Here is a 24,297-nt window from a genome sequence, read left to right as displayed (position 1 = left end):
AGACATGGCCAAACAATGCTTATTTTCCACCGTTTTACCAAGGAAGGCACATTTAGCCAGTTTCGCGTGCCTGTTTCCTACAAACGCAAGATTGCACGGGAGGTTTGTTATTCACAAGCCAGACCTATTTGTTTTCCTGCGCAGCACAACTCGGTGAATCACACCATCCCGGTGCGGAGGGTGGAATTGTTTCCACCCATTTCCAGAGACAATGCAGGTGATTTATGATGAAGGGCCTTGACAAGTTGCTCTTTTAATCCCCAGATTGGCTTTTATCCCAAACGAAGATGTAGCTTACTGACGTACCTTCTTGTGGAATACTTGAACGGGGTGTACGTTGGCCACGCTGATCTTATCCAAGTCCTATAAGCCTTTTATTAAAAATATTCCCAGGGCTCATCTTCCCCACAGCGTTAACCTGTGAGCTGGCTCTAGCTCTCACCCTGTCTAAACACAGCCTTGCACCGAAGCGTGAAGGAGTGTGCAACCTCAGTTTTGTAGCCAAGAAGGAGCATTAATGAAAGCCTGAGCTACTCCAGCTGCCGATCTGAGCTCCCTGCACTTGTAGTATCCCTTTCCCACAGGAGCCAAGCGCTGGAGCAGGGCTTGCCATGCGTGGGAAGCGTAAGATTTTTCCCAAAGCCTGTTCTTCAGCTTGTTTTTATGCTTGGTGGCTTACAGAAGTGGCTCTTGTGGATCTCCTCCCTCTGTTGCAGCTAGGCAGCTGATAAGCTTCAGGGCCTGCTCGCCTGTCATCGTGGACCGGTGTCTGCAGGCTCGCCTTGTTGGGCACTTGATGGGCTCATGCAGATGAGATGTGGGGCCGTGCTTTCAAAAGCAGAGCTCTGTTTACGCACACGGGTGAAGCGTTGTGACACAGGTGTTATATGAAAATGCAAATGACAGAACTCATGCACATGTTCCAGTACGCAGACGTGTTTCGTAAGAAACAAGGTTCGCTGAGTTGAATGCTAGGCACTAATTTAAAACCAGAGCATCAAAATCACTATGCACAAGCTTTTTGGCTTTTGGAAAGGGCTTGGTCCTCGTTAATTATTTCCGTGTTCCCTTTCTGGTCCCTGTAGGCACTGACATTGAGTTGGAGGAGCCCAAACGAATCCTTGCAGTGGTGGAGCACGCTGGTTAGCCAGCAGGACTGGGGAGGTGAGCACGCTCAGCTTAAGATACCCTTTAAAAGCAGATGTTCCTTGCCATGACATCTGGCCTGCTCCCAGGGCTGAACTTGTGCTTATGCACCAAAACTCGTCGAAATAGTTGCAAGGAGGTGTGGGTATGTGAAGAATGTGAAAACATGCTGTGCATTTGGAGGTTGTTGCTGGTGACGGGCATTCAATGTACCGTATTCTGGCACTGCTTGGGGCTCTGCTGTTCGGTTTTGTGTTAAACGTGTGCTGGTGAACTGTAAAATGTAGCAAATAAAACAACTCACTCCTTTTGTCAGCCAGAAAAGACTGGGCTCAGGATATGTTGCAGCTGAAGAGATGGTATTTTCTTTTTTGACATGGACACTTAATTTCTTAGTTGGAGTTTAAACATAATAAATATTTAACTTCTGAGCTTTCTTGCTCTGATTATCTCTGTGTAATATTTTACTTAATATTCGGTTAAGCAAAGGGAACTTTATTGTCAGTTTATATATTTCTGCGATGTAGATTTATATGCTGCAGCTTCTGTTCTCAAGTAGATTTTAGAAATACAGTGTGTAAACTTTATCTTTTCTGTGTGATGCCTTTGAATTTCCTCCAAAGGATAGATATGCAGAGGAACAGTGATTAGGAAAAATACGTTACAGGAGGAAAAGTGAACAAACAGGCACGGCTGGCTTGTTCCTGTGACACAGGCAGGAACAACCAGCAGGACATCCCTCTTGTGTTTGTGGTTTTACTTTAACAGCTCTCAGATTTGAAAAGCTTCGCGTTGAGCGTTTGGATGAAGCAAGTAGTAAGCTTGCTAGTAAATCTGCACGCCTGTATAGCCTGGAGGAGGAAGGGGGGGAAACGCAGCCTGTGAACCAAAGTCCAGCGGGAGAAAAGCACTGTTGGCAAATCAACTGGCTTTGGCACAATTGAATCCGCTGTCGCTTTACGCTGGCTTTTCCAGTCCTGCATCGTTACATAGGTGCCTTGTCATCTGAGGAATCACATTCCTGCTGGCTTGACATAAGCAAGTTGAATTAGTTATGGCCAGGTTATCTTCTTTTTACTGGTCAGAATACCATTTCCATAGGACTCCTCTATCTCCTTCTTACCTTCCGGGGTTCAAACTGACACCCCAGTGCTGTGGGAAGGGCAGTTCCTGTGTGCTGGGTGTGAACTGAGTGGGGACTTTGTCAGTTCATAGAGCTGCTGGCCATCAGAAGATCCCGAACTATAAGCTACATATTTATCTCCAAGGCAGTAGGGGGCAGGGGAAGGAGAAATAGTTGATAAACAGAGATGGTAACAGAAAGTGGAAAGAATAGTAGGCATAGCTGAAAAACCTTTCCTGTATTTAAAAAACCCCCACAAAATCCTCAAAACCTGACAAAGTCATTGCATGTTTAAAAACATGTAGTTGCTATTTAAGTTGGCTTTCTAGTGTTGTTTCTTTTTTTTTCCTGAAAAATCTCTCAATGTGTATTTGTGTATGTATGTATACATCATGTCTCCTTTCAGGTATGCAATAGCAGCTCTGAATTTTTTTCTTCCCTGTGCTTTTACACAGAGGATTTCATGAACATTTTATTTTCCTGGTTAGGTAGCTCAATGCTTAGAAGACCTGTATTTCGTGGAACTCAATACATTCATGATTTCCTTACTTCTGTCTTTCTCAGTTGAAGAACTATTTAAGGTAACGTAACGAGTGTAACCGAGGCATGGTTTAGGCTGGCTTGGTGCAGACCTTTGTCCAGAGCCCTGCCAGTACAGCTCGCTCACGACATCACTAAGTCTGAGTTTGTGGTCATCTGTGTGTAAGGAAGACAGATGACTGTGGTCTTCAGGAATACCTCCAGATATATATTTCTCTCTGACCTAGGACAGATTTTCTTACTTCTGGGAGGCTCCTACCTTTGGGCTATTTGCTATTGTGCCCAATATGATGAGTTGTTTCTTCGACGAAAAGGCACCCATATAATGACATAGACCTGGAAACTTAAAATGGCATAAAAATAACCAGATTCAATTGTACTCAACAAACCAGTTCATCCGTTCTAAGTCTACAATATCTTATTCCAGTCTCTTCTTTACGCAGTAGCTTTCTGCCCCAGCTATAGCTGTCAAATAACCTCAAAGAAACTTAGGTCCCCACATCACCACTATCTTTCAGTATTTGGCAGGAATATGTGTGCTCACAGCCCAGCAGGCCAACCGTACCCTGGGCTGCATCCCCAGCAGCGTGGCCAGCAGGGCGAGGGAGGGGATTCTGCCCCTCTGCTCCGTTCTGATGAGACCCCACCAGGAGTCCTGCGTCCAGCTCTGCAGCCCCCAGCACAGGGCAGACAGGGACCTGTTGAAGCGGGGCCAGAGGAGGCCACAGAAATGATCCGAGGGCTGGAGCACCTCTGCTGTGAGGAAAGGCTGAGAGAGTTGGGGCTGTTCAGCCTGGAGAAGAGAAGGCTCCAGGGAGACCTTACAGCGGCCTTCCAGTACCTGCCTACAAGAAAGCTGGAGAGGGACTTTTTACAAGGGTGTGTAGTGATAGGACTAGGGGTAATGGCTTTAAACTAAAAGAGGGGAGATATAGACTAGATAAAAGGAAGATATTTTTTACAATTACAGCAGTGAAACCCTGGCACAGGTTTCCCAGAGAGGTGGTCGATGCCTCACCCCTGGAAACATTCAAGGCCAGGTTGGACGGGGCTCTGAGCACCCTGACCCAGTTGAAGCTGTTCCTGCTCACTGCAGGGGGGTTGGACTAGATGACCTCTAAAGGTCCCTTCCAACCCAAACCATGCTATGATTCTATGGTTCTATGAATACTCCAGGTGACATGCAACCAGACACGTGCCATATATTTCTGTGAGAGTGGGGCACACTGGTGTCGCTGCCCGGGCCCTGGGGACACCTGTAGACTTTAACGACCCTGAGCAACCTCGCCTGGGACCCCCACCCACACCCCTGTGCTGTGGTCCAGGGGCTCCACTCAAGCTTAAGCCTGGGCTATGCCGTACCCAGCCCTATCCCATCCTGTCCCAGATTCCCGATTTGTTTTTCCTGGATGGAGCCTGGAGGGACACTGCAGGTCACTTGTCTCCGGCCTTGTCTCCTGGATGGGCCCAAGACTTGTGTCCTGGTGCTGGCTCCTGCTGTTCCCCACTGGGTCTCCCCATGGACCCCCAGCCCTCAGCTTGCCCAGGGCTGTTGGCGAAACTACTTGGTGTCATCTGCTCGGGTGCCCTGGCATGGCTACCGGGGGAGAGCATTGCCTCTGCTGCAGCTGCCCCACTCCCCACTCCTGCTCCCTGCCACTTTCTATCAGGACCTACATTCCCTTTCTCAAGTGTATGAAACAGTTACAAATGCAAAATTAACATTATCCCATTTCCCACTAGGAAGAGGGCTGGCAAGACATAAGTAACTCTGCCTGCTCCATGGACCCAGTAGCTCATGTTTTTTAATTGCAAGATATGCTAGACATTTTGAAGTGCTTATTTACATAACATTTCTTTGTTTTTCTTCTCTTGAGATTCCACACAAGTGGTAGCAGATGCAGATACAGTACGGTAGAAGGACAGGCAGTCTGTTTTGTATAAAAATGATACACTTGGGATGGTTCTCAAACGATACACTTGGAATAACCTGATTCAGCAGAGTGATGAGCACGTCCTGAAAATCAAAATAAAAAGAACACAGCTAAGAGATTTTTTTTTTTTTTCTGGCAGATGCTTAATTTACTCTGTCAGTGATAGTCAATACACATATTTAAAAACAGTAATTTGATATCGGTATTATTGGGAAAAGCAAATACAGATGCTGAAAATTCTACAATATCCATACATTGCTGAAATGGAAATCCTCTGTTTTGGGCAATCTATTCACAGGATAATTGCCCTGTTAACGTAGTGGTCCTGGAGAGAAGAGGGGTCCAAGAAAGCTGGTTGATTTTTTAAGGATCACCTTCTCCAAGCTCAACAGTGGTCCATCCCCATGTGCAGACAGTCAAGCAGAGGCAATTCTTCCCCTCTGCTCAGCACTGGTGAGGCCACACCTGGAGAGCTGTGCCCAGTCTGGGCTCCCCAGTACAAGAAGGATATGGGCATACTGGAGGGAGTCCAGTGAAGGTCCATGAATATGGTAAAGGGACCAGAGCTTTTGTCATACGAGGTGAGGCTGAGCAAGCTGAGATCGTTCAGCCTCAAGAACGGAAAGCTTGAGGGTAGGGGTGATTTTGTCGCTGCGTATAAATACCTGTTTTGGGGGGGAAAGAATGTAGAGGCAGGCTTTTCTCAATGGTGCCCAGAAAAAGGATAAGAGGCAACGGGCACAGACTGGAATACGGGGAATTCCCTTGAAGCAAGAAAGCCAGAATCTCATTTTGGATCTCTGTATTTCTTATTTGGTTTATCTGATGTACTTAATGAGAGCTTATTTCTCTAGTGAAATGGGTTTAGAGCCTGTATGCCCCATAGACTTATAAAAAATGTTGGTGACATCTCAAATATAACAAAAAATGCACATATTTTTGTTACAGGGTCCTAGGCTACGGTGATCCACAGGAGCCAGTTTCCTTAGCTCCCTTGTGTACGACAGTCCAGTTTTGTCATTGTAGATTTTGTTTATGTACAGCTCCTACTTCCCTGTTGTATATATATGTTTTTGTACATAATTTGGTTGAGACTGGGTCCCTCTCTTTTCTAATCAGCTGTAAAAAGCCAGTTTCAGAGAGCAATGTAGTCCTTGGATGTATAATTCAGTGAGTGTCAAGCAGGAGTAGAAAAGTGGCATTAGTGAGATACCTGGCATTAGTAAGATACCTATTTAAATATTGCGTAGCTGGGACTTTTGCAATTTCATGTTGATGACAGGATTCATGAAGAGGTATGTACGAGATAGAGAGACTTTTTAGCAACCCTCTTTCCAGAGAAAATCAGCAGAAATACAGAAGAAAAAAAAAACAGAGAAAATCAATTCACTGAAGTTTTCCCGAGAGAGGGACAAAACTTGTGATTTTTGGCCATTAGAAACCCAGCTGTGGAGAAAGATGTGATAACGAGGGATTAATTAGCACAGTAGATAAAATCATTATGAGTTTTGGTGGTTGGCAGATGGAACCTAGCTGCGTTCAGGACAAAACTTGAAGTCACCTGTGCCTGAGATGGTGTATTTCTCCATCGCTTGATTCCTTCACCCAAATCCCTGGACGTAACGTGAAAACCACCCGGCAGATTCTCGCTGTGTCTGCATGAGCACGGAGTGCGGTGCAACGGCGACAAACCAGCAGAGACCAGCGTGGCAGAGCAGCTTCGATGGCCTGTGCTTTGGGGCCTTGCTCGGACCAGCTTTGTGGTGCTACGGCCTCCACACCCATCAGCAGCTGTGGTGGATCTGAGAGAAGGGATCATAAGAAACATGAAACTATAACAAAGTAGCTTAAATTTTTCACAGCATCAGATGCACCCCTGGACGTGCTTCCATTTCTCTTCTGAGAAAGGAATTTATTCTGTATTTCTGAGCCCCTCCACAGTGTGAACCCAAGCGCAGTTAAGTGGGGACTATCAGCAACTTCACAAGCACCCTCCTCCACTGTGCTAAAAAGTAAAGATAAGCTGGTTCCTTTGCTAAAAACGCTGTTTTGCAGGAAGTCCTACGCCTGGTGTACTTCAGTGTCAACTGAAGTGTCAGGGAACAGTGGTTGCTTTCACGTAAAATGTCCCCCCCAAAACAGCAAGTCCAGCTTGGCTAAGTGGCATTATTTAGGAGCCTCTATCTTAGAGCTTTCATCTCAGAACAGCATGGATCTACTTTAGTTTCATTGCAATCACTCTAATAAGGGGGAAATTTACATTTACGGGTATCACCCTGCAATAATTTACAAAATATTATATATATGTATGAGTGTGTATAGTCTTAACTCACATAAACGCTTAGCCCAAAGGAAACACAGGAAAGCTATGGCAATGCAGAGCGTGCAAAACAGCAGGATGTTGAGCTGTGGGTTGACGATTCACGGGTCGCACGGGCTGGTGAAGCTTAACAGCTGGACCAAACCAGGCCGGGGAACTGCCAGAGGCGGCCGACACGGCCCCAAGCGCCTCCACCATGCCGGGATGCGCCCTGAAACCACAGCCCCCTCACAAATCATAGAATCACAGAATGTTCGGGGTTGGCAGGGACCTCTGTGGGTCACCCAGTCCAACCCCCCTGCTGAAGCAGGGTCACCTAGACCAGGCTGCACAGGACCTTGTCCAGGCGGGTCTTGAATATCTCCAGAGAAGGAGACTCCACAACCTCCCTGGGCAGCCTGTGCCAGAGCTCCGTCACCCTCAGAGGGAAGAAGTTCTTCCTCATGTTCAGCTGCAACTTCCTCTGCTTCAGTTTGTGCCCGTTGCCCCTTGTCCTGTCACTGGGCACCACTGGAAAGAGTCTGGCCCCATTCTCCTGACACCCACCCTGCAGATATTTATAGGCATTTATAAGGTCCCCTCTCAGCCTTCTCTTCTCCAGGCTGAACAAGCCCAGCTCCCTCAGCCTTTCCTCATAGGAGAGATGCTCCAGTCCCCTCACCATCCTTGTAGCCCTCCGCTGGCCTCTCTCCAGTAGCTCCTCATCTTTCCTGAACTGGGGAGCCCAGAACTGGACACAGTACTGCAGATGGGGCCTCACCAGGGCAGAGTGGGAGGAGAACCTCCTTCCACCTGCTGGCCACACTCCTCTTGATGCACCCAAATGCACCTCAGCGGCGGCGAACAGGCGACTCCCCGCATCGCAACAAGGTCACGGCCCCCTCCCAACGCTCCCACACCGCCACACGCGTCCTTCGAGCCTATTCATACCGGCTGCGGACGGCTTTCGCGCAGCCCTGAGGAAAGCTTCCCTCCGACCCATGAGGCCGCAAGCGACGCGCCCCGCGGCGCCCACGCTTTGCGCCCGCCCGCACAGTATTTCCACCGCCCGCACCTGGGGGGGGGGGGGGGGGGGGGGGGGGTTGCACGAATTACGGTGGCACCCAAGGCGGAGGAGCGGGACCGCGGGGGGAGGCCGTGAGGCGGGAGGCCGTGAGCCGAGCAGCCGCGCCGGGGCGGGGCGTGGAGGGGAGGGGAGGGAGGCGCGGCGGCGGCTGGGGCAGTGCGGGGCCCGGGTCCTAGCGCCCGCCGGGCGGGAGGGCGGTCGGAGGAGGCGGGCTCGGCAGACGCACACGCCGCTCCCGCCGTGCTCGGCTTAAATAGGGCGGCGCCGGGGGAGCCGCGCACAGCCGCGGTCGTTGTTGTCGCCGGCGGTGCGAGGTGAGCGGGCTTCGGGGGTGCCGCCGCGCGGGGACGGGGGACGAGGCCGCGGGCATTGCCGCGCTGAGGGGCGGGCGGCTGTCGGGGACGCGCCGGCCGCAGCCTGCCCGGCAGCCGCTGAGGCGCGCTGGCTTCGGCGGGGCCTGCTGGGGCCGCCGCCTCCGCCCGGCTCTTGGCCGTGGGGCTGGGGCGGCCTGCGCGGCCGCTGTCACCTGCGGGGCCGGGCGGGTGGCAGTCCCGCCGCCGATCCCCTCAGGCTGCCTCTGCGGGGCTGTCGCGGGGCCGGGAGCCTTCGGGGAAGCGCGGGCGGCTGCGTCCGCCCTCCCTCCCTCCCCCCGGCGCCGCGGCAGCTCGGCGGGCAGGGCATTGCTGGGGCTCCGGCGCTGCCCTTGCCCCGGCCTGGCCCCCGCTCCCCGTGGAGCAGCCCCAGCGCGGCCCGGCCCCTCAGCCAGGTAGCGGGCTGGGGTTGACCTGGTGGCTGCAGCGTTTGGTTGCTGGACCTTGTCTTCACGTCGGTTGTCCTTAGGGGCATGAATGCAGCGTGTACTGAAAGCAGCTTTTTTCTTTCTTTTTGAGCAGTGGAGAGCGTGTATTGAAATGCAGCGTGTGGCAAACTGGCCTAAAATGGAAGGTTGAGTGGCTTTGTCTTTGCAGGCCTCCCCTCGGCTGTTAGGTAGGGCTCGCAGTGCTCCAGCGCGGGTGTTCAGCCTGGTTACCCGGTGCTTTTGTTCCGGGGCGCATACATTTCTCCTGTTCCTGCTGAACAGGAATTGCAACACTTGAAGACTTCTGAATTTCTAAAGGGCACATCTGTGAGCTGCCTGGGGTGTTAGGGACACCCTTTTGGACCTGGTAATCCATATGAACGTATGCCTCCCTTGGGTTAGGGTCCGAGGTACAACAGTCGTGTCCCGTGATAGGACAGAGTGACATCGAAAGAAACTGCTATTGCAGCTTCGTGGTTCTATATCTGTACCTGGATCACAGTGCTATTCCCCGTGGTGATAGGCTTTTTTTCATCCATGTTGCTATATGGGGAACCAAGCAGTTGCCTGAGCCTGCTCAGGAGTGTTTGTATTTGCCTCTCTACTGTGGAAAGTGCTCTCAAACTCCTGAGCTGAGAATTCTCAGCTCAAGAGGTTTGGATCAAATTTCTTGGATCAAGAAATTCTGAGTATAAGGAGGCATTGAGTTTTCTGAGAAACACCTTTCTTCTTCTCTTGCAACAATAGCCGTATTGATAATGCAGAAACTGAAATACAAACTTCCTCATGGAACTGTTACTGCCTGATTCTTTAAAGTCCGAGGATATCTAGCTTGCTTTTATTGGAATATGAAATCATATGAGGATGGCTGATGGGGAAAATCTAAAGCTTGTAATTACAAGTAGCTGTTGTGTGTAGTGTACTCAATTCAAGGTCTTGAGCAAACGGCCTTAGCCTATTCTGAGGACTGTATGTTTATAATGAATTTAAAAGGCAGCTTCTAATTTTGATAGATGCTGTTTTACATCTACAAATCAGCCAACATGATGTTGGAAGTAAGTCTGCAGTTCTTGAGAAGCAAGCCCTCAAGTAGCCTTTTGCTTGAAGGGCAAGCACAAAGTTTGTATTGGTGGAAAAACAAAACCAGTAATTCAAAATGGAAGGAAAGACAACTTTGAAATAGTTATCTGGGCAAGTGACTCTCCTGGTTCTTGAGTAGAGTCTCTGTAGCTGATTCTCTTACCTCATCCCTCTGCTAGAAATGAATGCTGCATGGGGTTTTTTTGAGGAGATGGAAGTGGGTTATACCTTTGCTGTCCTGGGTATGTTGATGTGCAGCAGGGAAGAGTAAACTGTCTCTTCTCTCCCTTTCCCCTCCAAGAAAACAACACTTTGACTGATGTGAGCAATAGAAGTTATTAGTAGCTTTTTGTGGTTTGTTTTGTTTTTTGAAATCTGGGTATTACAGTTGATCGAAATAGGTAGACTCAAAAAGGCTAACGGTACAAAACTTTTCAAATGCGCAGCAGAGGAGAGAGAGAGAGATTGTGGCCCGAGGGGATAAATTGCTTGATAAATTTGGCTTCTGGTAGTCTGATGAATAGACTGCCTGCAATATCCTACTTCCCTGCTGTGCTAAATTACAAGTTCAGATGTGTTGAATATTTTAATATGTTAAATATAACCGGTGGTAACTCCCCAGAAATCCTCACAAAGAAGAGGGGAGATGGCTTGTTCAGTGGTAAATGGTTTTGCGTGGGAGCTGACAAGGCCGTGGGGCCGGAGGAAGCACGGCTGTACAGCATTGACCTTTACAGGCGGCAGGCTGAATCCTGGCTGCGGCTGAGGGGCTTGCATTTCTGCAGATCCTGCCTGACTCCTGAAACAAGGACATTTGATAACACAAGGCTCCTGCTCTCTCTTGCTGCCTTTCGTGCCTGGAGATACTCATCCACAGAGAGTAAGATCTGATAGTAAAATACTCCTTTTTGGTTAGGATTTGAATCTTAGTAGTATTGGTAGTTTGTCCAAAACTGACTGGAAACAGCTTGCATGGTTTTATAGATATTTAGAGGAAAAACGTTGTCTGCTTCTGTAGTTGGACCATTTAAGGCTTATAGCAGAAGTGCATGATGTCCTGCTTGCAGAAGAGGGCTTCTGGCTTTTTTTGTATGAATTATTGTTCTTAAACCCAAAACTCTTAAGCTTTTTAGTTTGACACTCTATGTGCCTTGTTTTGAAAACTTGGTCTCTGTAGTTGGGCTGCATTAGTAGCTTGGTAAGGATGGATTAGTTTCCTAGGAAAGCTAGAAGACAATGCTTACTATGACTGACTTGGAGGAAATATAGGAATACCTTAATACATGAGGTCAAGAGGCTCCTTGGTTTGTCATACTCCCTCTTGTGATGCTGATGTCAGGAGGTCACTTGGTGAACCAGGTGCTTCTCGTAAGTACTTACTGATCTGTCTAGTCTCATGGTGTCAGGGGTTATGGTTTTTTAAAACATCCTTCCAAATGTAAACACTATCTAGAGTGATGCAATGTAGCTTAGTATGCCTGACCCACATTGCCTTCTGCTAGACTTCAGGTGACAGAAGTATGAGTAAGAAACTCCTTGCAGAGTCTGAGGTGAGCACTTGAAGCATCTGTTAACTTGATGTTGTGTACTGAGGTTTCTGAATAGTAGCTTTTTCCTGGGAGGAGTGGAATGAATAAGATGGTATGATCTACTCAGGCTGTTAATGCCAGGGGAAAGCTGCTGGTTTGTAGCAGTTTGCGTCTGTAGGGTGATTTTCATCTGCACAGTATTTGGATCGAGGTTAATTTAACAGAGTAGTGCCATAAGGTGCTTGCAAATCAGAGTTGTAGGGATGCAACTCTGTAGTAATTTAGGCTGTGAAACAGATATTTGTACGCATCCTCTGTGGTCTTTGAAGATGAGAAACCAATAAGACTTTTGTGATATGTTGTGTGTGTGTATAGGCATGGGTCAAAGGGACCTTAAGTCAATTGCGCTCTCAAAGGTTTTAGTGGGAAGTATCGTTTTTCCTTAATACACCGGGTTACCAAGTGCTGCTGGAGGACTGTAACTGCACAAAAGGCATTGAGCAGGTTCTTGTCATGTGGTTCAGCTCCTGAACTTGAATAAACTCCAGTGACCTCATTGGTGTGCACTCAGATTACTTGTTGGACATCTTTAAGAGGCAAGAATCCAGGTGTTGTTCCATTGGATTGCGAGAGGATTGCAGCCAAAGGTCTGAGGACAGGGCTGTGACTTTCCTTGTAGGTGGGAACAGAGCCTTGACGCATCGGTATCAGGTGTAGTGCTCCTTAAAGGTTGCAGAAAGAGTCTTAACTTCAGTTGCAGCTGATGAAGTGAATCACCATCGCCCAACTGATGGGGTTGAATCCAGCTTTCAGGCTGCTTGCCTCTGGTCCTGCCTTGTCCCCAGTGCAGGAACAGAAGCTGAATCAGCAGAGGGAACCTGAACCACTGCATGATGCCATGTGGCTGCTCAGAGCCAGACTGGGGGGGCGGGGGGGGCTGGAGTGGGGAGGAGTGGATGGATATTAAGGACCTGCTGGTTACTCTGGGTTCATGGGGTGGGTTCCTCGCTCACAGCTTTTTAGTTCCTTCCTCTACTGTTGCAGGACAGTGAATCCATCAGTTACTGCTTTAAAAGGAGGGTTTATAGCTCTGAAGCCTGGCTGAGTGATCTAGGAGGTTTTTGGGTAAGATGAGATGTTTAGCTTTTAATTTGGGGAGGGTGGAGGGCAGAGTAGTGGATTAGGCAGTTTGACAGTACTTGGTTTGTCTGGGAAAGTCCTTTGTGGCTAAGGAGAGACTGTCACATCATACATGGCATGACAGGCTGCACCACAGGAGACATCTTCCTATTGTATTTACGTTCTATGAGGCTTAAACTGAGGATTCTCTTTCATAGGTAGATTGGGATTCTGCATGTGTCCCTTTGCTGTATCTTGAGGGTGGTTGTGGTTTTGCTGCTGTTGCACTTTGGCTCTGTCCCAGGTGGTTGCAAGACCTCAGTCAAGTTACTGCCTTGGCTGCAGGGCAGGGGGAGGACTTGAGTGCAGTGTTTGGAGTGGGTGCTGGAGGTGTAGTATTACAACAGTCCATCCCTTTTCCCCAGTTGTGCTGTTGCCTTTCCTTCTGGGAGCTAATGGCTATCTGGTCATCCAGGCAAGAGTTGATCTGGCTGAGAACTAGTGTCAGAACGAACCCAGGAGAATGGCGTTTGCCACATCGCCTCTCTAGTGTGACTGTGCAACCTGGCCAGCACGAAGAGGGTTGTCGGAGCGTGTGACTGGGATGAGTGGAACTGACTCAAATTTCAGCTGAATGCACTCTGAGATGAGGATTATGTATTTTATTCGGGCAAAAGGATTTTGCTTGTTAATAGCCAAAGATATCTGTTGCACCCTCTTTTATACTCGATAAAGGATCTAGAACGTGATTCTGCGCTTGCTCCTTCAAGGATCAGTGGAGAAAGACTTGAGATCTGTGGGAGCTGTGCAGCATACCCTGTAAGAAAACAGCAAACTGCAATGGCAGGTAGTTGTCAGGATAACTCCAAGGTATATGGATGGCTGATTCCCTGTTCCAGCATGTCATAGTGAAAACATTTTAGTGTCATATTGCTTATAAGAAGAGATAGGGGACTTGTCTTCTGGCTTTCTCCTGCCTGCAAGAGGCTGTAGAAGTAACACAGCCACTTCTTTTATGCCATGTGGTGGACCTGCCTTTAGGGCAGGCCACCACAGTGCTAGCGTGCTGTTCATCTAAATATTAGGATAGAGAGGGAGAGGGGCCATTGGTTCTTGGGGTTGTTTTCTTTGCAATACAGAAGCTGACGGCTGCTCCCCTGTTCTCTTCCGTTACACTCGGACGATGTCTGGCTATGGATAGACAATGGGCAGGCTGCTGCCCGCTGTAAATAGCCCATTGTGCGCCGAGAGTAGGAGCAGCAAAGAACGGCACGGCCCTGCCAACTTGGGCCGTTGCCTTGAGATACTGGCCCTGCTGTAAAGAATGAGCCTTGGGTGCTGCGGGGTGCGTGCGTGTGTGCGAGCAGAGAGCTGGCTTTGTCCGAGCCATACAGAGCTCCCTAGCTGAATTGATGCGATGAGTTCAGAGGGATGCTTTCATGGGCTGGGTTTGGGGAACTGCTGTTTCTGTGGAGGCGGCCAGGACAGGTAGTTATCTCTGAAGCAGTTTTGCCTTGTCATCAAAACCACTTTCCCATAGCTGTCTGGTATTGTTTCTAAAGTTACAAACAAACCAAAGTTTACTGGTTGCATTGAGGAAAAAGTGCTTTTGAACTCAAACGTTGTCCATTCTGTTCCAAGTGTCTTGCTATATGTAGCAACCTGAGTATCACAGACTGGTACTTCTCCTGTCGGGGATCTTCTTCCTTTGGGCCTCCAGCTGTGGCTCCAGTCATTTGCTAGGTACTGTCTCGCACTGGGGCTGAGCTTCTGCATCTGTGCCTTGTGGTCCAGATCCTGCAGGACCTGAGTTTGTGGAGAGAGCATGGCTTTTTTGCTTGTGTTGAGTGAGCAGACTTAGCTGGGTCCTTCCTGGAGGAAAAGGGCAGAAGGCCAGGTCCTAGCTCCGCTGGAAAGATCTTTGCATCTTAGTCTAAAGGCTTTAAACTGCTCTCCTTGGTCATGGTAAAGACCCTGGATATCTGACAGGATGATGAGCTGAGTAAATACTGAGATGGATCAAAGGGGGCTAGGAGGCATTGAAGCCCCCTCTCTTGAGGGGGCATGTTTGGATGCATAGCTTAGAAATGTGAACTTACTCTCCCTGTTGCCTCTGGCTTTTATGAAGTACAGAAAACAAGAGTTGATACCATGTAACAGATAGTGGTAAAGCTAGGAATTGCTTAGTCTTGCAGAAAACTGTCCTAATCTTTTTTTTTGTGTGTGCTGATGAGGCAGAAGGTGTAATAAAAAATGTCATCCCTCAATATAAATCTAAGCAGTAAAATAATATCACTACGTAACTGATAACTTGTGGTATAACTGCTCGAGAAAGGTTTTATGTTACAGGCTGCTCTACAAACAGCTGGTCAAGGAAATGAAAAGTAGTGGTGTGCATTTCTTTTCACCTAGCCTGAAATCATAGCAGGTCCTTAACTACAATGGGACTCGCGTGAATGAAATGATCATGTTTACTTCAGTTCTTGTTAGCTGTAATGGTACCGCAGCCTCTTGAAAGAGTAATGCTCAAATTACACTGCATTCCTAAATCATACAGTGTGTGTGCAGGACACATCATGACTAATGCAGAGAGGAAAGCAAGGATCTGTTGTTTTAAAAGTCAAAGGTGCTTATTGTGGGGCTTGAGGAGGAATGAGCTAAGCTTGCTCTTAGCCCTTACATACATTATAGCCCCCTTTTCCTAGTTTCATAACATGGTGTCTGTGATATAGCCAAAATTAACTTGTAAACCAAGACTTCCTTGTTGGAATGACTTTTTATTCTTACTGTTCATCTGTGTATATTAAAACTTAAGAGGTAGTTTTCATGCCTGCAATGCTAATGAGCATGATTTGATGCATAAGAAGCAAGAGCGTAGTAATCCTAACTGTTAAGTCAGTAACTGATTTTTTTTTTAATGCCAAGGGAAGATTAAGAGGTTCCTTGTTACTGTATTCAGTTCTTTGCTACCTTCCATTACTATGGCCTGACGTGTTGTAGATTTTGAGCTTAGTCTGCTGTGTATCACAGTGCAAACAACCCGAAGGCGTTTCTGTAGTGGCCCTGCGCTATGCACACAGGTGATGCAGCCCTGTGCCCCGAGGCTATGCCATGAAAGCAGAGAAGAGCGGCAGGGAGAGAGGGCAGTGCCCGTAGGCTGGGGAGCTCTCTGTGGGGCCGGGACCCTTCCAGAGATGGAACTTGATTCCATCCTGACGCTGCACCCATCCGTGACCTGACTTCAGCCTGTCCTTCTGCTAACATTGTGAAACCGTGGGCCCTTTGAACTATTCTTATGGCTCTTTTGCTATCTGTAGCAAATCCTTGTCGAAATACTGGTTAGACTTTTTGTGAACTAGGCAGCTCTTCTGCTGCCTGGTTGAAGAACTGATTGCAGCAGCAGGGATTTCAAGGGCAGGCTGCGAACTAGAGATTTTCCTGTAGAAATATGGAATCTTAGCCTGGTACGGTTGGCTTTAAAAACTAAGAAGCATAGAGTTCTGCCTGTTTGGATTTCAGCATCTCCCACGCTGCCATCCTGCAGCGGTGTGTTGTTACACAGCGTGTTCTAGCTACTTAAAGAACATCAAAATGCATGTTTAGGTCCTTTGTTTCATTTCCTCGTCCCTGGGAAGGTAGCCGGACCTAAATTATCCGAGTGAATACGTCCCTGCTCTTGGACCAAGCAGAGCTTAGTGCAGGGGAGCGTCGCTTCCCTGCCAGCGGCTGTTGTCAGCCATGCCCGGGTGGCGGGGGGCAGCGGGCACGGGCAGCGGGCGGTGGGGTGACACCCACGCTGCCATTGGCGGCGGGCAGGCAGGCTGCCTGCTGCTCACCTCTGGCCTAGTGGGCAGGAGCTGGGGCGTTTGGCATGCGAGGAGCGTCCCGGAGACCTTGGAGCAGAGCAGAGCGCCTGCTGAGCTGACTGCAGGCCCAGCTTGTTGTCTGGCTGCGGAATATCCGTGTCGGGGAGCAGTTGCTTTCGGCTCTGCCTTCTGCGTGAACGTGACGTATCCAGTGTGCTTCCTGCGCCCGGTCACGCTGCTGTGCACTGCTGCCCTGGGCCTCCGCAGGGGCTGCTTTGCTCCGCATCATGACCGGAGATAGATCACTGGTGTGGTGCTGGGGGGAATGGGAAGCTTGCCTGCTAGAGCAGCCATGGAAGGGTATCGGCTGCGAAGGCACCTTGTGGTAGTGAGCTTTCCGTGCACGGCTGAAGGGAGAGTAGAAAAGAGTTTCTTTAATGGACTAATGAGTTGAAAAATCCTGCTCTGCTACTATGGGATTAGGATGCTCTCTGTTAGGTTAATGCAGGCAAGTTAACATCTTAGACCACTGCCCTCCCTCTCCCTGACTTCCCTGTTTGGCACTTGCTGTTTAAACATTTGTAGTGTACAACTACTTTACAAGTCAATATTTAGCGCTCGTGAAATGCTGTCCTTCAAAACAAAAGGGAAAAGGCTTTGTTAAAATGCACTGTTATGAGCAGTATTAAAACTCTGCAGAAGCTGCCTCCTGTCAGCCCCACCTGTTTTTCTAAAGTATGAGCCAGTAATTGCTTGCTTACTTAATTGTAGCACAGAAGTCTAAAGGTATTGCCTGCCTAGTGGCAGATCAAATTATTTTGATAGTGGGAAGCTAGCAGGACAAAGCATACACTGCTCGCCTACAACAACAGTGGATTGAAAGGGGATTTTGAATCTTTGTGTGTAACTTTATTTCATATCAACAGATTCCAGGATTGGGACAGCTGCACTGAACTGCAATGCAAGCACATGAGTTGTTCAGACACCTACGAATGCCAGAACTTGGGGATGTCAGACAGTATGTGCGCACCCTTCCGACAAATACGCTGATGGGCTTCGGTGCTTTTGCAGCTCTCACGACCTACTGGTACGCAACAAGGCCGAAAGCGCTAAAACCACCATGCGATTTAGCAATGCAATCTGTGGAAGTAGAGGTAAGTGTCACTCGAGGATTGCTGTTGTTCACTGAATTTTGAAGCCTAAAGGCAACATTGAGAGAGACCAAACACTGATTTACATAAGGATTTCTAAACTTATGGTGTGGGTGAATACACTTCAGGGCATGTTTGTTTTTAGTTTTTTTGAAATGTGGCTTGGAGTCAGTGTTTTGGCTTTCTGAATTTGAAAACCAATGTAAGGGTTGAGGTCACCGTGGTGGTAACTAGCACAGGAGAAAGACTGTGCTGAGAAGACTGAGCTCCTGATCTGACTGGTGGGAGGAAACTTGTGAATGTTAGAACTGGCACAGTGTAACTTTCGGTTCCTGGCCACATGTTTAGGTGATGACCTATTAAATTAGGTCTTGGGGTGAGAGTATGTGTGCTGGTGTATACCTATTAGGCTAATACTTTTCTGTTGTAATATTTAGTTGATAATAGCTGACAGATGAGACTATATTGGGTTACAAGCATGAGGAGGGTACTTACTGTCCTCAGATGATCTGTGGAAAGATGTATTAGTCCTGCCAAGAGATCCCAGCCATAAAGTCAGTTGAAATTAAAGCAACCACCTGCTAAACTCTGGATATGCTAGCTCAGCTTTTGTTTTATGCTTTTTAGGGGCAAGCAGAGTTGCTGTTAGGTGGTGGTGTTTTTTCAATAGTGAAGTCAAATATAGAAACAGTCTGACTGGGAGGAACTGTTGCGTAGAAGCAAATATAGACAACGGATTAGATGGCTAGGGTTTCCTGAGCAGCAGTTGTATCCGTTTCACTGCTCACTACAGAATCAAGATTTTTACCACTTCATTCTTCCAAGAGTGCTTCTGTATTACTTCAGGGTAGACAAGGTGTTTCCTTTTTTGAAGGAAGGAGACTGCTTTGAAAGGTTGTGATCTCCAAGGGAGATAACTTACAAAAAGTAGGATTGTAAGGCTGCCAGTTTCTTGCGTTACTCTTGATAGTCAGAAACTACCACTGTAGATATTTTTTTTGTACATATACTTGTAGATGAAGTCTCCTTTTACAGCACATTCTTCTGTGTGGATGGACAGCATCCAGTTGTCCTGTGTCAAGTGCAATTAATATGGCTTCTTGTTGTGCCTAAGAGTAGGTGTGACTACAAACTGATGTAAACAAATGCAGCAGAGCAGTTTGAAATTTACAGTAGGTAAACTTTCATGTACTTTATCAAAGTCCTGTCATAGCCTCAAATCGGGCACTATCTTTGTGATGTTTTGTGATAGTGAAGAACGAAGCGTTAGCTGGCCCCTCCATTCAAAAGTGTAGTACCACTTATTTCCTAATCTTCGTCCCAGTATGGTATACAGTAAGCTTACTGACATGTCATGTTACTACAGCAAGTAATGGACTGCTAGTAGAATTACACAAAGGGAAACAAAAATATGCTCTGGCAATGTGATAATTGCCAAAAAGATCTCTTTTCAAGCAACATGTGTAGAGTAAGGATCCAGAGATTGGGTCTTCCCTTGGTGAGCTTTCCCAGTCCTGACAGCAGCCACTTAGTGGGTAGAATAGTCTTGTAGAGCAGTATGTTTTGGTGGCTGGAATAAACTAGCTGTGAAAGCTTTCCAGCTGTGGAGAGCCTCACTAGTCAGTATAGACTGCAGAAGATTTTGGGGTGGCTGGAGGGCTTTGCACTGGAAGGTGGTAAAACAGTAGCACTTAACTGGCCATTAAACCAGTGGCAAATGCTTATTTGCTTGAGACTCTCTTGACAGTGGTCTCAGTTCACTGCCTTTACCTCTTCAAGCTAAATTGCTTGGCACTGCTGGGTTCTGTGACTGAAGTCATTGTTTGGTAGTATGAGACTTCACTAAACTACTTAATGCATTGCTGATCCATATTGTACTAATTTCATCAGCTCTCTGAGCAGATCGAGGTAGGTATAACAGCATTGTTTTTCATTGCCGCTTCAGAAAAACCATTTTAATAGGACCACTGAACAGCAGTGAAACTCAAGTGAAAAACAGCTGGGTGTGTTAACATGTCTTGGTGATAAGAGCTCAGACTTTGAGACAGTGTTGAAATGACCAAGATCCAGTCAGTTTTGTTTATTGACAGTTCAGATACAGCCCTTAATGTAATGCTGTAAACTGTACCAAACTGTAATCAAGTGAGAATGTATGTTTTGAAGCAAGTTTCAAATGTCTGTTAGAATTGTTACTTTTATAACAGTAACAAGAGTGTACTACAGTGCTTGGGATTCAGTTTCTCACTACATTTTGCTTAGAATCTCACTTCACTTGTTCCATTCTTTTATACATGTGTTAAGATGGATTGTCACTTCCACAGAAGAAAAATAGCAAATACTGCTCTCAAACTATCTTGTAACACTTTTTTCTGACTAAGCCATGCAATATTAAAAGGTCTAGGGAATAAGCAATGTGCTCCAAAAAAAGATACGACAAAGGCAATTCCTCTTCTCTGCTGTTTTAATATCTAATCTACCTGTTCATTAATGATGATAATTTTGAACTATAAATAAGCTTCTGCTTAATTCTTGCTTGTGATTTATTTCCTTGACCTCTGACAAAGTTAAATAAAGTCAGTTACTGGAGTAGAGTTTCTACATGTTAGAATCTGTGTGACTTCATATGGGAGGAAAAAGATCCTGTTTACTGCTGTTCCAGGTCACTTCCCACCCCTGGAAAGCTTTGATTTGGTAGGCCAACACCCCAGTGACCCGTTTTTAACCATCACTGAGTGCGCAGAAAGATTGCATGCTTAACTGAGTATTGGTACAGAGAGTTACTGAAAGTATCAACTCTTCCAGAGCAGATTCATAATTAAGAGATGAAGTACCATCTTTAAAGTATGCAGCTAGTTACATTTCACTGAAAAAAAGCCCCCTTGTGTGTTCAAGGCTTACAGCCTGATCTCTCTTTCGGGGAAACTGCTTAGAGGTATAGGTGAACATCTTTCTTTCAGGATCCACTTGAATCTGTTGCCTGTACGAGGGAAGACAAGATTAGTGAAGACTAATTCCAAATAAAGTCTGACCAGTGTGACACTGCATTGCTGAGACTTAGGCAGTACTCAATCATGCACTATATTGTTAAGAATTTCAGTGCTACAGTAGTGGTAGAAATAGGGCATTAGTCCTGTGTTTTGCAAAGCTTGTGCACCCTTAACATCTGCAATTCTAGGCACATCAGGATCTGTCTGCCTGTAGATTGCTCTTTCCATGGGTGATTGATAGCTGAACAACTTTGGTTGTGGATTTGAGTGCAAGTGTATGGCTGTCAAATATATTAAATCTTCCCTTAAAAATGCAAATACTTCCATTTGGCTTAAGTTCTGCTAAAGCATGTAGAAGGACAGCATATAAAGAAACAGTAGGCTGTCAGTATTTTCTAGTAGTAGGAGTTTGGACTTGTGACTCTGGCTTGTTTTGTCCCTTGAGAAAAGACATTTGAATATGGAGAGAGGTATGTAACTTGTGAAAACTTTTAAACCTCTTTGCATTCTCCTGATACGTTACCAGAACTCTAGCTTGCTGTGTCTTGCAAGAATTGCTTGATTAGACTTGTGCTTGTCTCGCTATTACATGATCAGTTTTAGCTGTTCTGTGCTTACCCAGGTATTAGCATGCTTAAAATTATATGGCTGGTTTGAAAACTCTAGTTTATACTGCTTGCTGCTCAGAATGTGCGTGTCGGTGACCTAAGCACCACTTGTCAGTATACCTTCCCTCTCAGGAAAATGGAAATTGGGTCTCTTGCCTCTGAGGCATAGTGGAGCCAACACTGTGTTCTGACATTACTGCTAATCCTGAGCAGCCTGTGTCAACAAGAAGCAAACCCATGGCTTGAAGAAAAGCAGCTATCTTGATACGTGACCCAAATAGGCACTGATAGAGCAATGTACACCTCTGTAGTAGAATAAATCTGTTTCCTTCAGCTGCTGGTATTCTGAACCAATGCCAGGGTTTTACTTAATACCCAGCACTTGCTGTGTGATGGGTTGATTTCCTGCAACTCCCTGAGCCGCTGCAAGGGCTGCCTTACATGAGTAACCAGAGACTGCTCTTGCATTAGTAAGATTTTACTGCCTGGCTCCTTAAGAATGCTGTGGTAAAACGGACAACCCTTTTGAGTGCTTACCTTTGTACTGGACAGATCTGTTAGACCTCATTCAAATAACTGTTGTGAAATCAGCCAGACGTTCCAATCCTGAGATTTGTGTTTGGTGGTTGTAATGACCAGTGATTTTTTTCAAAAAAATTTGCTTTGAATAGGACTTTGCTGTATATTGTGCAAATATTCTGGGTAAGGTCCCTTTGGACAGGGTCTTAGAGTAGCAAGAACTACTATTTACAAACAAATGTAGACTAATACCATCATATTGCCTAGCAGAGAAGTTCAAACTGGGAGCTTAAGATAAGGTGTGATGGCCCTCACACAAGGAGCTGGGTATTTTTCATCAAAACTCTTTAGGTCTGTTGAAAATTCAGTTAATTTCACTTTATTGGGGAAAAAGTATAAAGTAAGCAGAGCCCTAAGTTGGTTGTTCCCTTTTACTGAAAACTTAAGAGAACTGGTGGGGTCTTTTCAGTGGTAGTCTGTTACAGAGTTTCTGTTTTTCCAGAAGGACGGTGCAGTCAGTCTTGTATCTAAGCAGTGTGCTGTCTGTCTGAAGTCTCGTGCTCAAATTTGGTTAGTGCCTCAGGCCCTGCAAAAACTACTTTCGTGGTAATATGGCATGTGAACAAAACAGCAGCAGCTCAAAGAAGGAGAAAACAAATTTCTTGACTGTTGCCAAGGAGCTGCTTAGAATATGATCTTTCACCTGATGCAGGAATTGTAGCACATCAAACGTGATACCAACACATTGCACTTGTTGACGTTCCCTGTGACTGTGGTTACACACTACATTGTGTGATCTTCCTCAAGTTAGATCCAGAGGTGGTGAAACTGGGAAAATCTAGAAGCTGACCTTGGTTATCCAAGAGCTGTGAAACCAACACGATGAAGCAAGGAGTCTTGCTTTTCTTTGCAGGCAGACACATGTACTAGTGATCCATTCACTTCCTATAGAGTATATGTTGGTCTGAGTGCAAGCATGCTTTTGAATTTCTAATACTATGGATTTTTAGATGTAAGCCAGTCATTAACTTGGTCTGGGTCATGTTCACAGTGTGTGCTTCTGCTTGCTGTCAAAGGAGTGGCAAGCACTGCATTACTCACTGTGTTTTGCTAAAACAAGTCAAACTTGTTTTAGTGTTAATTTTTTTTTTTTCCTCTGATGTATCTTTTAATGTGCTAGCTCCTTTCTGTGGACATGGGCAAGATCATGTCTTCTGCAGATAACCTGTGTTTATCTAGCTTTACATGAACAGATGCTCTCTAGTCTTCCAAGGTACTTTGAAAGCAGGAAGATAAACCATCATCCAGCATGTGAATAGGTTTTTGACATTATGGATGATGGCTCAATTCAGACACAGATTTAGTTAGTCCAGGATTTGACTTTGTGAATGAGCCAGGAGTCGACTACAACCACTGACAGAGACAGAATCTTATGCAATGTTTACCCAAGACTTTGTTTAACCAGCTAGGCTTTTCCTGCTTAGAACTTGTTTGTAGACATCTGTCATCATAGCAGGACTAATAAATGCGGCCCAGTAGTATTTACAGAACTACAATTTGAGAGACTTGATTGATATAAAATGAGGTTATTTAATCAGTCATTCTAAAAAAGGCCATGTTAAAACTATGGACTATGGAATTCTTGTATTGACTTCCAGTTGTAGCCTATGTGAATGCTCACTTGCTGAAAAATGGTGATTTTAATCCTCAAGGTAAGTATTGTCTCGATTGCCTCTAGATCAGGAGGAAACCTGTTTTTGTAAGATGGAACTCTAAATGGGATTAAGGGACTCAAATTTTGTCTGGTACAGAATATTTTACTTGAATACACTTGGTTTAGGGTGGTGGTGTTGACCACCCCTAAAATCATTTAGTCTTTGAAACCACAGTTGGAAGTGTGATTATGTTTTGTAATCTTAAGTAGGTTAGGATCTCAGCATTAATAGAGTATCTAGAGAGCTCTGAGGGTGGAGAGATTTAAAAGCTTGATGGAATTAATTATCCTATATACTACAATAATAGGGTAGTACATTTCTTAAGAAAAACCCTGTGTCTAATAAGGAGTGTCAAAGGGCATTTTGTGGTTCTCATTTGTTCTGTGCTGTCATAAGTAGCTGAGGAATAAGATTTTGGCCTGACAGGTTTTTGTAATGCAGGGAGCAGTCAGACTCTTTAAACAATGTCCTGAGAAACCTTGCAGATCTCTCCGCTGATGGTGAAAATAACTGAAGTTCTCAAGCAGAATTTGTCAAAGCTTATAACAAAACTTAACAAATGAGGTGTTCTTATTCCTTCAGGTAATTCCTGTTCATTTATAACCAACAAGTGTGTCTAACCTTTCTAATTGGTTTTCTGAGGGTGAAGAGCATGCTCGAAGGTCCTCTCTTCTTAACAGCGATGAACTGTTGTGTTTCTACTATGATGACGTAACAACAGCTTATGAGATCTTCCAAAGGGGTGTGCAAGTATCAAGTAAGTATAAAATTATCTTGAATTTTTTCAACAAGATGTCAAGAACTAAAGGTCTGGGCTCTCTTGAGATGCAGTTGAGGATGGGTGGTGTCTACCTA

General features: G+C 46.2%; 1 protein-coding gene and 1 long non-coding RNA gene across 2 annotated transcripts in view; one reads left to right on the top strand and one right to left on the bottom strand.

The window, feature by feature from the left end:
• Positions 1-4,602: 4,602 nt before the first annotated feature.
• LOC142361352 (uncharacterized) lies at positions 4,603-8,135 on the bottom strand. The gene is made up of 3 exons (XR_012763940.1): positions 7,994-8,135; positions 6,305-6,545; positions 4,603-4,826 (listed from the first exon to the last, which is right to left on the bottom strand). It is a non-coding gene; the product is annotated as an uncharacterized LOC142361352 (long non-coding RNA).
• Positions 8,136-8,337: 202 nt separating this feature from the next.
• ACSL1 (acyl-CoA synthetase long chain family member 1) overlaps positions 8,338-24,297 on the top strand; it is a 39,188-nt gene continuing 23,228 nt past the window's right edge. The window contains exons 1-3 of the mRNA XM_075421844.1: positions 8,338-8,443; positions 17,389-17,616; positions 24,085-24,199. Of these exons, the coding sequence (XP_075277959.1) occupies positions 17,422-17,616; positions 24,085-24,199 (310 nt within the window). The 5' untranslated portion in view covers positions 8,338-8,443; positions 17,389-17,421. The remainder of the gene's footprint in view (positions 8,444-17,388; positions 17,617-24,084; positions 24,200-24,297) is intronic.

The sequence above is a fragment of the Opisthocomus hoazin genome, chromosome 5 (genome assembly GCF_030867145.1).
Source record: "Opisthocomus hoazin isolate bOpiHoa1 chromosome 5, bOpiHoa1.hap1, whole genome shotgun sequence".
Taxonomy (NCBI): domain Eukaryota; kingdom Metazoa; phylum Chordata; class Aves; order Opisthocomiformes; family Opisthocomidae; genus Opisthocomus; species Opisthocomus hoazin.
The sequence above is the reverse complement of the archived record's forward strand: the minus strand, read 5'-3'. Positions and strand labels throughout refer to the sequence as shown.